The sequence below is a fragment of the Indicator indicator genome, chromosome 10, assembly GCF_027791375.1.
Source record: "Indicator indicator isolate 239-I01 chromosome 10, UM_Iind_1.1, whole genome shotgun sequence".
NCBI classification, from domain to species: domain Eukaryota; kingdom Metazoa; phylum Chordata; class Aves; order Piciformes; family Indicatoridae; genus Indicator; species Indicator indicator.
In genome coordinates this window covers 27,319,879-27,335,609 of record NC_072019.1, presented here as the reverse complement: position 1 = coordinate 27,335,609, position 15,731 = coordinate 27,319,879, and the positions used below count along the sequence as shown (strand labels likewise).

Here is a 15,731-nt window from a genome sequence, read left to right as displayed (position 1 = left end):
TAGAAAGGGTATCCCCTAGATCTGCTGCGGAAACCACTGCTTAGCTCACCAGGTGATAACAAGAAGAAAGCTATAGAGGCAAAACCCCAAACCAGAACTGTTCTTTGGAGACAAAACCCAAACTGTTCTACAATGGAGGGGGAGAAAGAGAAAAAATAAATCCCTCCAAGTATCCAGACACTGTGGGAAAAGGAACTTTACCTGGTATTCTCCTAAAACTCCTTAGAAATACTTCTAAGTGCCCTAAGGACAGCTAATATTTGGCCTTGCAGCCCATTTCCTTACCTAAGGATGTTCTGGCGCACCAGCTCAAATTTGGGAATGTTCTCATAGTGGATAATATCTGTGTGAAGTGGTGGTTCAGACAGCAGGTAGGGCCTGGTGAGGGATGGGTGCATAAGAGTGTATCCTAAAAAATAAAGACACAAAACCAGACTGAACCCAGGATGAATATTCACAGGAAAAAAAAATAAGAGGAATACAGCAACAAGATGCAGTTTTTAACAAGGCTTAACCAAAGTGAACAAGCAATTTATCATCAAAGAAGATTCAAATGAAGAACTAGGTAAGCTGAAAATGAAACATGGCTCCAAGAACTAGGTAAGCTGAAAATGAAACATGGAACCAGAAGAAAAGAGCTGAACACACATGCACACCAGTTTTGGTTTGCCCTACAGATCTAGAAAAACTCACATATAACACAGGGAGAAAATCTCAACAGCAAGTTCAGTATTTCCATATCAAACCTCCAGTGCAGACAGTTCAAACCATGAATCCACCCACAGTCTCCAGCAGCTCTGAGGTGAAGCTAATCAACAACACACAACCTTTTAATCAAAAATAGGCTGCAAGGGTTAGGGCTGTTCAGCCTGCAGAACAGAGGGCTCCAGGGAGACCTTAGAGCAGCCTTCCAGTACCTGAAGGGGGCCTACAAGAAAGGTACAAGTGCTTGTAGTGGTAGGATGAGAGGGAATGGATTGAAACCAGAGGAAGGCAGATTTAGACTGAAGATTAGGAAGAAATTCTTTACAGTGAGGGTGGTGAGACACTGGAACAGGTTGCCCAGGGAGGTCATGGATGCTTCTTCCCTGGAAGTGTTCAAGGTCAGGTTGGATGAAGCCTTGAGCAACCTGCTCTAGTGGAAGGTGTTGCTGCCCATGGGAGGGGGTTGGAACTAGATGATCTTTAAGGTCCCTTCCAACCCAAACCATTCTAAGAATCTATGAATATTATCATTCAATACTTATCCACTAATTTAGAGACATGAGGATGAAGAATTTCCTTCTGATGGTTATTGATCTCAGTGGGACTACAAGAGATTATCCATGCCAAAAAGTTACCTTTATTATCAATGAGGAATGTGTAGGAACCCAAGGAGTCTTGGTAGTAGGTGACATCTTCCAAGATATAGGCGAGATTGACATCAACTCCAACAATCCCCAGCAGCAGGTTGCCAAAGTAACACGGTTTACTTACAGTCATGATCAGGCCTTAGGATGAGAGAAATAACATAAAGCCATCAGCAAAAATATCTAATTAATTATTTTTAGAGGAAACAGAACGTGCACTTTGGAGTCCTCACTACAAGAAGGACAATGAGGGGCTGCAGTGTGTCCAGAGAAGGGCAACGAAGATGGTGAAGTGTCTGGAGAACAGGTTTGGTGAGGAGAAGATGAGGAAATGGGGGTTGTTTAATCTGGAGAAGAAAAGGCTGAGAGGAGACCTTCTGGCTCTCTGCAACTCCCTGAAAGGAGGCTGGAGCCAAGTGCAAGTCAGTCTCTTCTCTCAAGTAAAAAGTGATGTGACAAGAGGAAACAGCCTCAGATTGCACCAGAGGAGGTTTAGGTTGAACAGAGGGAACAATTTCTTCTGTGAAAGGGTTGTCAAGGCCTGGTCCAGGCTGCCCAAGTGGTGGATTCCCCATCCCTGGAGGGATTGAAAATCCATGCAGATGTAGTGTTGAGGGACATGGTTTAGTGCTGACTTGGCACTGTTAGGTTAAGAGATGGACTTGATGGTCTTTTCCAACCTAAACAATTCTATAGTTCCATAATAATTTGAAACTGTTACACAGGAAGAGGAGCACGTTATCTGTCATGGCTGGCTGCTGTTACCCACTACTTAGTTAAGGTCTATGTTTCTGATAGGGAACATTTAATCCATTTATTAAAACACACCCTACAATTAATGTTTTGGGACCTTTTGTTGGTCTACAGGTGGATGCCTTACAGGTAAGATATGCACTTGCATGAAAATCCATGATAGTATTTTGTTCCTTTAATGTCGTTTAAAAAACAGGGAGAAGAAGAAGGAAGAGAATTTGTACCTGTAAAGCAACAATAAGGATGAATTATTGCTCATCTAATTGCATATTCCGAGTATTAAACTTCCTCTGCTTGACTAAATCTCAGTATGACCACTGCAGTGGGAAGCAGAGACAGAATTTCACAATGCTTTGGGATGCATCTTGTGCCCAAGGTAAGAACTCTTGGCAAAAACTTTATTTCTCTTTCTTTCTACACCACAGTTTGGAAACTCAGTGACTCTTTTCCTTCAATCCAAAATAAAAATCAGTTGTGTGTATAAGCTTTTAAGTACACTTTGAAATTTAGGTTAGGCAAATCTTCACTATTGCAACATTTCTAATCCTTCTATTGCTCAAATTTTCCATTGTGCTTGGATATGGCTTTGTGAGAGAGCAGTATATAGCTAATTACTGAGTTAGGAAACACAGGAGCAAGAGTTCTGAGTCAGAAGAGATTTGCTCAAGAACAGGCTTACATTTGTTTTGGGACTCAACACACAAGACAAATAGCATCACAGAATTGTTTTGTTTGGAAAAGACCTTCAAGATCATTGAAGCCAACCATTATTGAAGTCTACAAATGAACAACCCAAACTCAGCAGCACTTGAAAACTATTCATCTTAACCCTACATACTAAGAAGATATAAAATCCTGAATGAAGAAATACAGATTTTGCTCAGTTGTCAGAGCACTATAAAATCACTGATTATTTCCACAAAATTTGGTCTACACTGGCTAAGTGATCACCAGGCAGCAGAGGCTCCCTCTTTCTACCCAGTGCTGTGGGCAGACCAATCGTGCTGAAGCTAAAGGAGGAGCTAAAGATAACAAATTTTGGACACTAATTAATTATCTCTCTTTGTGGCATCTGCTAAACTGGTTGCTTCCCCCTCTCTTACAGAAGTTGGACCACCAGCATCCAGCATTCCCGTCTTTCCATCCCAGCAGTGGAGAATCAATGCTAAACCAGTTTTGAAGAGCCACTGCTTAGGGTGCAAAGGCAGAACAAATAGAACTCCAGCAGGAAGGATGACTTAAAAGTCACAGCCATAGCTCCACAGAAAACAGAAGCTCAAACAGTAGCAACTTTTTCTTTTCCACTGTGGTGATGTACGAAATTCCCCGAGCCTTCCTGCAAGGCCTCCAGATACAGAAGTACTGAAATAATGCCCCCAGCAATGGTGCAGCATGGTGATGGATGTTGTTTCAACATGACAAGATTGCTTTCCTCAAGCACAAAGAATTTCTCTCCACAAATTACATTATGGATAATTACAGAATGTTAGGGGTTGGAAGGGATCTCAAAAGATCATCCAGCCCAACCCTCCTGCTAGAGCAGGACCACCTAGGGCAGGTCACACAGGAACACATCCAGGTGGGTTTTGAAAACAGATTCCACAACCTCTCAGGGCAGCATGCTCCAGGGCTCTGTCACCCTCACAGTAAAAAAGTGTTTCCTTATGTTCATGTGGAACCTCCTCTGCTCCAGCTTGCACCTATTGCCCCTTGTCCTGTCATTGGACATCACTGAGCAGAGTCTGGCTCCATCCTCCCAACACTCACCCTGCACATCTTTACAAACATGAATGAGCCCATCCCTCAGTCTCCTCTTCTCCAAGCTGAAGAGCCCCAGATCCCTCAGCCTTTCCTCACTCCCTTGTACACAGGCTTTTAAGACCAAATTTCACCCCTGAGAATCCAATCTAAATCTATCTACTCTGTGTCTTAACACCACTTTTTCATACCTAGACCTTCTGCAGATACAAAAAAAACCTGCTGGCATGGAAGGGTAATTCTGTATTTGCCTTGGGAACACACCTGAAAGCATCACCTTATAAAACTACAGAATATTTATATTGGAACAGGCTGCCTGGGGAGGTTGTGGAGTCAGCATCCCTGGAGATGTTCAAGAAATACATGAACATGGCACTTGGGAACATGGTTTAATGGCCATGGTGGTGCTGGGTTGAAGGTTGGACTCAATGATCTTGGAGGTCTGGTCCAACCAGACCAATTCTGTAATTCCATATAAGCAAAGGGAACCTAATTTTGTAGGTTTTGACACCAAAATTCAACTGCAAGCACTTACCATCTCCCATTTCATCTGAGAAGGGCAGGCTGAAGACTGCTTCATCAATCATTCGGTTGGGGAGGTTTGTATAGAATCTGCCCACTGTAGTTTCCAGGTTGCTCAGCTGGTTTAGCACCATCATGCTTCCCTTGGTGACAGGGAGAGCTGTTCGGTCCAGCACCCCATACTTCACTGAGTTCTGCTCTGCCAGGTCTCGTAGGAAGGCCAGCTCCTTCAAACCTGTCACTCCCTCTGAAAGGCAAAGGGAAGAAATGGAAGAAAGGAGACAAAAGAAGCTGAATTTCCATCAAGATTTCTTAAAGTGCTGTCAATAAAAGCTGTAGGACTGGTAAGTGATAAGGTGAGGTACTGACAGACCAGTATGGCTTTAGGAAAAGTAATTGATTAAGGTTGCCTCTCATGTTCTGTTGCATGGTGCAAAATCTGAACAGGCTCTTTGCATAACCACTCTCAACAAAGATCTTCTAACAAAGACTTATGTGACCCATAAATCCACAGGGCAGCTCTTTGTTCTCCTCCAGTGGCTGGTCCACATATAGGACCAAGAGCATATTAGAAGCCCTTGGAGATAACAGGCTTTATTCTTCAGCTTAAACACTAAAGTTGCCCATTTGACACATGTGCCAGGCTCAGCTCCTACAGACAAATCAAAGACTTTTGGATATATTAGGTCTCAGATGAGTATTTTAATGTGCAAATGATCCATTAGGCTGAACTTTAGTTTCCTGGAGGCTACATGCAGTTTTCAGTGATACAACATACAACCTTCTTACTGAAGAAACACAGGATGCAAAATTTCTGTTCCACAAGATATCAGGAAAAGTATCTTTACTGCAAGAGTGGTCAGGAATTGGAACAGGCTGCCCAGGGAGGTGGTGGAGTCACCATCCCTGGAGGTGTTCAAGAAACGTGTGGCATGGCACTTGGGGCCACGGTTTAGTGGACATGGTGTTGGGTTGATGATTGGACCCAATGACCTTAGAGGGCTTTTCCAACCTTTATGGCTCTACTGTGAGCATCACCTTCATGTTTAACCTCACTCTTAAGGTAGGTCCTAAGCTATAAGAGCATTTCAGATTACATTTGATGTTACATTCATGGCTAATAACTGAAACAGAAGCCAAGTATATTCCTATTTGGTGGCACCAGGAAAAATGGGCAGTGGTGTACAGTGGCAACAGTTACCAAATTAAGTTCAGGCTGGTAACCAACAAGAATTTAGATCCTGAGCAACTGCACTATGAAACACAGTTTCCCCTGGTGTTTGTGTTACTGGCAGAAATACCTTGAGAGCCGTCTGCTGGTGGAAGTTATGCCCAGTAACATCAATGGTTGATCTGTTTTCTGCTGGATTTAATGTTAAAGCAAGAGGGATTTCAAGTGAAGGTTAACTCCCCCACAACTAACCCTGAGAAGAGATCTTACTAATGTTTACAGACCTCTGAAGGATGGGTGTCAAGAAGGGGCCAGACTCTTTCCAGTGATGTCCTCTGATAGGAACAGGAGCAACAGATACAAACTTGAACCCAGGAGGTTCGACCTCAATACAAGGAGAAACTTGTTAGCTGCCAGGGTGCTGGAGCCTTGGAGCAGGCTGCCTAGAGAGGTTGTGGAGTCTCCTTCTCTGGAGAGATTCCAAACCCAGCTGGATGCATTCCTGTGTGACCTGCCCTTGCTGATCCTGCTCTGGCAGGGGGCTTGGACTCAGAAGTCCCTTCCAACCCCTACCATTCTGATTTCATGACACAGCCATGCAGTGGCACACAGTTTTATAGACCAAAGATCTGGATGCAGCCTCTGGATTACACAAGCCAAAATCCTCCAACAAACTACTCCCAGTAAGGTGTGGAATTACATTTGGATGAGCTGAAGAAGCTAGCTGTAGAAGGAAATTTTTCACCCAGTGAAAACACAAAATCATCTCTTACCATTCATGAGGGCATAAGTAAGGATCATTACTGAGTTGTTGAGGAAACTGTTTTCTTCATTGATGACACTGAGAGTGGCTTTTTTATCTTCTTCTGAGGAATCCTTTGATGTGATCCCAGCCGAGAGATAAATTATGATCATATCAGTATCTAGAATCAGAAAGAGAGAGCAGAAAGTGCATTACATTAAGGCAGTTCTTGGAACTGACAATCTTAGAGGTCTTTTCCAACCTCAGTATTTCTGTGATTCTATAAATTCAGGTGGTCAGAGCCCTGCTTAGAACCATATATTGCTAACAGCTTCATTTGTGAGGTTCACAGTCTCATCAATCACATCCTTCATTATTCATTTCATTCAGAGCACCTAACAAACATCTGCTTGATTTGGTGCCTACCAACCATCTAAAAGCATTGTGGCTTGTTTCTCCTCACAGGCGCCTCCTGGTCTGGCTGCAGCCACAGCAGGAGCACAGGATCCCAGCATGCAGCAGACCCTGCTCCATGTGGAGGGCTTAACGAAAGCAAAAATCTGCTCATCACCTACCCTGCAATCCAGAGGACTGCAATTCCCTAATGCATCGAAGAGGAGCACCTGTGACCCCTTGAACCAGTGCAGGTGAGGGGTTGACTTGCAGGGAAGCAGCTCTAAAGAGAAGGACCTGGGAGTGCTGGTGAACAACAAGTTATCCATGAGCCAGCAACATGCCCTCAGGGCCAAGAACCCTAATGGTTTCTATCAAGAAGAGTGTAGCCAGCAGCACAAGATTGGGTCTCCTCCCGCTTTACTCTGCCCTAGTGAAGCCATATCTGGAGCTCCCCAGTTTAAGAGAGACATGGAACTACTGGAAAGAGCTCAGTGTAGGGCTATGAAGATGATGAGGGGCCTGGAGCATCTCTATGAGGAGGAAAAGCTGAGAGACCTGGGGCTGTTGAGCCTGGAGAACAGCAGCCTGAGAGGAGGATCTGATCAATGTTCAGCAAGAGCTAAAGGTTTGGGGGCAAGAAGATGGGGCCAGCCACAGGAAAAGAGGCAATGGGCACAAACTGGTACCCAGGTGGTACCACCTGAACATGAGGAGAAACTTCTTTGCTATGAGGGTGCTGGAGCCCTGGAGCAGGATGCTCAGAGGCTGTGGAGTCTCCCTCTCTGGAGAACTTCCAAAGCTAGCTGGCCATTGTGATGCTGGGCAAGCTGCTGTCAGTGCCCCTGCTTTAGCAGGGGGTTGGACTGGATGATCTCCAGAGGTGCCTTCCAACCCCTGCCATTCTGTAATTCTGTAATCTGAGTCCCTGAGTTCAGTGCAACAGCTGGAGGACACCAGGGGATGAAAGGCACCCAATGCTGTATGTTGGAAAGGCACCACACTGCTGTCCATCAATGACTCATTCTGTGCGACACTGAACATGTTTTTCAAGCTATGCTCCTGGTGAAAGACCTACCTCAAAGCTTTTGAACACAGATTCAAATCATCTAGATGCTTCATCAGCTTCTATCTCAGCACTAACCAGTATTTTATGCCTAAAGACACTTGTAGGGATCATACTTCACCATATTATGTGGAGCACATGAGGTTAATTCATTATACACCAACTCTGTTGTGTCATCTGGGGTTCTTTGTGGCTTTGCTGTGGGTTGTTTTTTTTAACTAAGTATGAATGCTTTGGCTTGTACATTTTGTCATCATGACTTGAAAAGACTTGCAGCCAGAATTGGCTGAGGCAAGAAGAGCTGTAAATTTGGGGGGAGTATCTGACTTTTATTTTAAGAAGCTAAAAGTAGGTAAAAAACCCCACCCAGAGTCTGGTATTAATACAGCTTTGGCTGTAGCTTAAGGAAAATTCTTCCAGTGTTTCCTAGGCTATAGCATAGCTGTTGTACACCACATCCAGGCATGATCCTGCAGTCTAAAAGCTTTGCTAGCAGAAGTAACATAAGATAGTTCTAAGTCTGCATGAAGGACACCTTACCTCCTGCTCAACAGGGCATCTTATCACTCAACAGCTAATCAGCCTGCTCTATTTGATACACTGAACTCAGAGAGCTGGAAAAAGCTCTCTTTCCTGTCTACCATTATTCAGTGTTCAGTCTACCATTATTAATGAAAGGGTTGTCAAGGGCTGGCCCAGGGTACCCAGGCAGTGGTGGAGTCCCCATCCCTAGAGAGATTTCAAAGTTGTGTAGATGTGGTGCTGAGGGACATGGTTTAGTGGTGACCTGGCAGTGCTGGGTTAGTGGTTGGACTTGATCTTTAAGGTCTCTTCTAACAGAAAGGATTTTATGATTCTATAAACTAAATATATCTACACTGCAATTTTATCCCAGCTCTTTACCTAGAGTTTTCTGGGAATGTTGGTACTCAGTGGCAGAGCTTTGGGATGAGGATCTGCCGAGCAGGAAAGCAATAAGAACCAGCATAAGGCAGGAAATTCAGACGTGATCAATGGCACAATTCTTCCATCTCATACCATTAGTTCCCTTCTAACTTTCCCAGTGTGAATTTGGGAATGAGGCTGTATCTCAATAGCTTCCCTGACACACCCATACATTGTTCTCCAGGAAGAGGATGTTAGAAAATTAACAGTGAAATGAATGATTTTATTTTTTTAATAGGTTTATTTTTCTTTTTTAAGAAGATGAAAAGATTATTTACAATAAAATGAGACTTGTTCTATAAACATCCTCTTCTCAAACCTATTGTGTCTCACCCTACGAATTCTGAAATTTGCTGTATAGGCAATTGGGCCTTCAAAGCCTTTTCACTCCTGAAGAAAACCTAAATCCAAAGCATTTGCCTTTTCTTTCAATTCTCTGTCCTTGTGCCCCAAAATAGTTGGTATAAAACCTGGGAAAAAAATGTGTTTGCACATTAATGGAGAATGTACCAAAGCCTTCTAATCCTAATACACAAAGAGTGGCCAAATAGGAAAGATATGTAGAAGAATTTAGGAGTTGATCTCCTGGAAACCAGTTCAGTGGAGAAGGACCTGGGAGTCCTGCTGTACAAGTGAGACACCGATGGCCAAGAATACAAATGGTCTGGTGGAGTGCATAAAGCAGGCTAAAGGAGGTTCTCCTCCACCTCTACTCTGCCCTAGTAAAGCTCTACCTGGAGTACTGGGCCCAGTTCTGGGCTCCTCAGTTCAAGAGGGTCCAGTGGAGGCTACAAAGATGCTGAGGGGCCTGGAGCACCTCTATGAAAAGAAATGACTGAGAGCCCTGGGGCTGGTGAGCCTGGAGAAGAGCAGCCTGAGAGGGGATCTGATCAATGCTCAGCAAGAGCTAAAGGACCTGTGAGGGGCACGAGGATGGGGCCAGACTCTTGTCAGTGGTGCCCAGTGACAAGACAAGGGGCAATGGCCACAAACCGGAACCCAGGAGGTTCCATCTGAACAGGAGGAAAACTTCTTTGGTGTAAGGTGGCTGGGGCTCTGGAGCAGGCTGCCCAGAGAGGTTGGGAAATCTCCTTGTCTGGAGAGATTCCAAACCCATCTGGACATTGTGATCCTTGGCAACCTACTGTGGGCGCCCCTGCTTTAGCAGGGGGATTGAGCTGGATGATCTCCAGAGGTTCCTTCCAACCCCTACCATTCTGTGATTCTGTTATGCTGCAAGACTCTACAGCTGATGTTCTTGGAATAACTCCTGATGACTAATGCATCTGATTCCAGCTAGCTTCAGCAGTGCTGGATTTCTTGAGTTTATTTTTTATGTTTTATGTTGTAGAAAGCTGCAGGCTTTTCATAATTTTGCCAGAGGATGGTAAATACCTGCCCTTGGGCACCTTATCTTTCAGCTAAACAGTGTACAGGCAGATCAGTATTTCACTGTATTGCCTAGAAGTCAGATGTTGGTTGAAGCTTTTATAGCAAAAGCACCCTTTTATAAATCACATGAAGGAGGAGCACATTTCCTCACTCTTTCCAAAGCAATTTAATTCCAGGACTTTTTTTTTCGTCGTGTTCTGCTCTGAGCTTGTGCCCTTCAGCACACTGAAGAATTTGCTCTTATTGGAGCAAGCTATGGGATCTGTGTTACATAAATTGACTAAACCCATAGAGATCAAATTGGTTTCTCCACCCTGCCACAGCAGCGGTGATGTTACTTAACTCCACCAAGCATTCAGAGCACAGCTTCAGGAATTGGCTTTCCATTGCCTCCTGGCAAGCAAACGTGCCACTCAATTTCACATCCATCTTTCCTACATCACCACATCCTCATTACAAAAACACACAAGAAAACCCCAATCATGGGATAGGAAGAAGGAAGCCCAGAGCAGACCACAATTCAGGAGGATATTCTTAGAAGAAGGAAAATTTAGCCAGGCTAACCTCACATTCCATAAAACAGCCCCCATAACTGGTATTCTCCAAACCCCCTTTTCCCTGAGAAGCAAAGGACACCTCTGTAGGATTCCAGTTAGGCAGATTATCCATACATACGTTTTAGCTTTAAGTCACTGAACTTCAGCAACAGCAATTTGCATTAAAAGGACTCCCCCCACACATGTATTTGCTAAATAATTCAGCAATTGGACAACCTAATCCTACAATTTCACTTTGTAATTCAAAAGGAAGTCAGCAAGTGAACTAAATTAAAAGGGAATGGCCACATTCAATGGCTACTTGTGCAGAGTCAACAGATTCACAAACTGCATTGGGCTGGAAGGGACTCCCAAAGGTCATGTTGTCCAGCCCCCATGCAGTCAGCAAAGACTGTTCCAAATAGATCAGGCTGCCCATGGGCCATACCAAGTCTGATCTTGAATATCTCCAGGGATTGGGCCTCAACCACATCCCTGGGTAATCTGCTCCAGTATTTCATCACTCTCATTGTGAAGAACTTCCTCCTGATGTCCAATCTAAATCTACCCTGCTCCAATTTCAAACCATTGCCCCTCATCCTGTCACTACAAGCCCTTCTAAACAGTCCCTCCCCAGCCCTCCTGTAGGACCCCTTTAGGTATTGATATGTAGCTCTAAGGTCTCCCTAGACCTTGCTCTTCTCCAGGCTGAACAGCCCCAATTCTTTCAGCCTGCCCTCACAGGAGAGGTGCTCCAGCCCTCTGATCATCTTTGTGAGCCTCCAGACCCAGCCACCAGAATCCGTGCTTTCCTCCACCCTCTATTCTTTCATTTCACATTCAAGACACTCCGTTCCTTTGGCCTCTGTCAGCGAGAAGCTCAAACAAGCAGACATTGGCAAGCCTCCAGAATAAGCCGGATTGCTCAAGCAGGGACTTACTTCCTTGGAGCCTGGTGCCGTTGTTGGTATTTCGTATCAGCTGGAAAGCCTTTTGAAATCCCACCGCATGCTGCGTGGAGCTGTCAGATGACTTTATACTGCTAACGAAGGTGGACATCTTCCTTTTTGTCTCACTAGTGGCAGGAGACAGGAAAGTCTTATAGCACTGATCCAGCGAGCAGGTTCTGACTGTGTCTGCCACGGTTAACACGGAGATCTTGAAAGAGAAGAAACTCTATTGGATTACCTTCCCATTTAGAATTCTTTACGCACCGATACAGAAAACACAATGATAAAGCCAACTGAAGAGATTCCCTGGATTTAAAATGCAATTGTTAAAAGAGAAATGCTCCAGGCATAAACCCATCACATTTGAAAAGGATTAGACTTATGGTGATTGCAAGAAAAAAAGACTTCAGCCTTTGTTTCTCAGACCAAGTCAGCTTCACTTTGCTCATACATAATAGTTAATACACTCTTCTGGGCTGCAGGGTGAGTGGACTAGAGAGAACCAAAATTAAAATAAACCACCTCTCCCTGAGCGCCTAGAGAAAAGCAGAATGCATGCTAAAAACGAAAAGAAAACAGAACAAACCCACTAAGAACTTTTCTTAGCCAAGCTTTGTGTTGCTTTAATGTTTCATTCTAAGCAGGGCAAATTTCCCAGCAGTTTGAATCCTGTCAATAAGTCAAGGCATGTAGTGGGACATTAACAGACACAGACTACAGCAGTCTTATTAAATGAGTGGCATAATTTATTCCCAATTATGACTGATGCAAGACAGCCACAGAATTAAGCAGTACTTCTATACCTGTATAACAGGTTTCCTAACCACTGAGCTACCAACTAATAAATGTCTTAAATCTATTTTCTTCATTACAAGTCTATATTAAGACAAATGATTTTGACACTGACATTTAAGAGCTATTAATTCTGCTGAGCTATTATTTTCCAGTACTAAAACACTCTAAAAGCACAGAAGTAGAAATGTTTTTCCTGGATTATTATCGAGAAGACTTAAGGCAAAGATTATAATCAGTTGTTCTTTGACTTGATTTGACTGAAATTTCCTTCCTGCTAAAAAAAACAAAAACAAAAACAAAACCCAACCAGAAAGAATAATCAAGGTCCCACTGGCAGAGAATTACTAAAAGTAAAGACCATACTGGGGACTGCTTGTGGTGCTACAGAAGTACGCTACAGGCCCTTGGTTCTAATCTGTACTTCCAAAACCACAACTTAAGTGACTGTCTTATTGTCAAGCAAACACAAAATCCAGATTTCCTTTGCTTTATCCTTTCTTTGTCTGGGAATTTTCCAACCACTAATTATGCTTCAGCTTTCCCCAGTATAGCAGAAGAAATAATTTCCATTTTCACAAGCAAAAGAAATACAGCTTCAGAGGAGAAAAGAGGTTCTCAAAGCATTCAAGTACTTCAGAAGTTGTCAGGCTCAGAGCACAGTTCTTCTAATTCACAAATTGCATTGGGTTGGAAGGAACTCTCAAAAGTCATCTTGTCCAACCCCCCCTGCAGTCCAACTAGATCAGGCTGCCCAGGGCCATGTCAAGTCTGATCTTGAATGTCTCCTGGGATGGGGCAATAGATCAGGTTGCTCAGAGCCCCATCAAACCTATCTTGAATGTCTCCAGGGACTGGGTCTCCACTACCTCCTTGGGCAACATGTTCCAGAGTTTCACCACCTTCACAGTAAAGAGCTTCTTCCTAATGTCCAATTTAAATCTACCCTGCTCCAGTTTCACACCACTGCCCCCTGTCCTATTGCTACATGCTCCTTGTAAATCATATCTCCCAGGCCTCCTGTACTGGAAGGCTACTACAAGTTCTCCCTGGAGCCCTCTCTTCTCCAGGCTGAACCATCACCTAAAGACTCTGCCAAGACAAAAGAGCCTTTGAAGGTCACCCAGAAATAAGATTTTGCCTTAAAACAGTGGTTTTCACTTTGGAATTTTGTCTGCAGATCCCCAGATGTTTCCCCTGCAGTAACGCAGGCTTCCGGAAGTTGCAGTAGGGGTAGGCCACAGATCCCCGTGAGTCTACAGACTGCAGTTAAAACCATCAGTTCGGATGAAAACTGAGAACACTGAGGAGAGCTGAAAGCATTGGAAACATGCTGGGAGAAACATTACCTTGTCGTGTTCATCTATAGAGCTCAGAATGACCTGAGCAGCATCTTTGGCAATCTGAAGTTGTGTCTCGGTGACCGAAGCCCCATGGTCCACAATGACAACAATATGCTTGGACTGCGGTCGAACCGTAGAAACGTAGACAGGCCTAAAGGAGAACAACCCCCAAAGCACTGTCATGAGTCATCTTGTCATCTCCACTCAAACCTTCACAAGTGAAAACAGTGAAGAATCAAAACCAAAAACACCCCAGGAAAACACAATGAACTGTAACAGGAACGTTTGCCTTCATGAAAGCTTCTGCTAGGAAAGCCTAATTGAGAAGATTCAGAGAAGGCCTCACTTTCCCTCTCTTCCTGAGGGAAGAGATACCCAAATCAGGTATCAGATCCTTCTCCCTCTGCCACAGCAACTACTTTCAGCCAGGAATAAAGAATTTTGCTGACACAGCAGCAGCACTTGGGATTGCTGTTTGCAGCAGATGACACCAAGTTTTAGATTAAGTGTTGACAAGCAAGAAAAGCCTCATGATGAATGTTGGGTGCTGGGAACCTCACTCACATGTAGAATTCACTGCACTGGTGGGGTTTTGCTGGTTACATGAAATGTAGAAACCTGTGCAACTGTGCAGGGTTGCGTTAGCATAGGGTGTTTGGTTTATGGTAATAAGGGAAAGCTTCTGGCCAAAAAGGGTTTTCTCCTGGTGTCCTGGGTCTGCACAGTTTTATGCCACACGGCCAGTCTGAGTTAACTCTTGGAGCTGTCGTGTATCTGTCTGTGCTAACACAAATAAACCTGTTTTGAGTGAAGATCCAGTTCAGTGTTGTAAGAGATATGTGAAAGATTCCACAAGTTCTCACACTAAAGGTTTCAACCTGGAAGAAAATATGAAGGATTAAAAAAAATGAGAGAGGATAAAACATATCCCAGAGAGGTTGTGAAGGCCCCTTCTCTAGAGCCTTTCAAAACCTGTCTGGGTGAGTTCCTGTGTGACCTGCCCTTGGTGATCCTGCTTTGGCAGGGCAGGGGGGATTGGATGATTTAATGGATCTAATGGATTGAAGCTTGCAGGGGGTAGATTTAGACTGGAGATTAGGAAGAAATTCTTTACAGTGAGGGTGGTGAGACACTGGAATATGTTGCTCAGGGAGGATGTGGATGTTTCTTCACTGTCTGTGTTCAAGGGCAAGTTGGATGAGGCCTTGAGCTACCTGATCCAATGGAAGCTGTCCCAGCCCATGGCAGGGGGCTTGGAACTAGATGATCTTTAAGGTCCCTTCTAACCCAAACCATTCTGTGAATCTATGAATCTCTAGAGGTCCCTTCCAACCCCTGCCATTCTATGATTTTATGTGGATTCTCCTCCTCTCCAGTCTAGACCCAAAAGCAGTTATCAAGTCCAGAGTGAGTTTTGGGATCTAAATTTTATTATATCAAAGGCAGCCAGAGATATCTTATTAAGAGTGAAGGAAATGCAGAAGACTTTAGACAAGGCACTGCAATAAACTGGCACAAATCAGATCTTAACTGTAAAACAGCCTGCAGCCCCACATTGGTATTAATACCTAGGAACCTAAATAAGGCCTTTGATCTTCAAAGAGCTGAAGCATTAACTAATTAATCCATCCAAACCATCCTCTGAAGTAAATACTAGCCAAAAGATATCCTTTATTTAACCATGGAGAATCTGCAACCCAGACTAAGTGATGTTGATAAAACCAGTAATGGTTTAGCGACAGAATTCTCATCAACAGTGGGGTATGCCCAGCTCTCACATCTTCAGACATCACCTTTCCAAGGCCATAGAAAACTTAATCAAGCCCATATGCTTCATGCTTTGATGACACACAGAAGAGAACATCTGTCAACGTTTGATTACTCAACACTGACAGGTAACCAAAGCACTTCTGTGCACTCAGCTATGTGGAAAGGTACTTGGATGGACTGATATTTCCTCTGCACAGATTGATTAACTGGGACAATTAGCCAATGTGGCATCAGAGACACTAAAGCCAC

General features: G+C 43.9%; 1 protein-coding gene across 1 annotated transcript in view; it reads right to left on the bottom strand.

Annotated features, from left to right (window-relative positions):
- CACHD1 (cache domain containing 1) overlaps window positions 1-15,731 on the bottom strand; it is a 125,795-nt gene that overhangs the window by 28,196 nt on the left and 81,868 nt on the right. Inside the window, exons 6-11 of the mRNA XM_054384249.1 lie at window positions 13,719-13,863; window positions 11,569-11,785; window positions 6,327-6,476; window positions 4,396-4,629; window positions 1,341-1,490; window positions 286-409 (exon numbers count right to left, since the gene is read on the bottom strand). Of these exons, the coding sequence (XP_054240224.1) occupies window positions 286-409; window positions 1,341-1,490; window positions 4,396-4,629; window positions 6,327-6,476; window positions 11,569-11,785; window positions 13,719-13,863 (1,020 nt within the window). The remainder of the gene's footprint in view (window positions 1-285; window positions 410-1,340; window positions 1,491-4,395; window positions 4,630-6,326; window positions 6,477-11,568; window positions 11,786-13,718; window positions 13,864-15,731) is intronic.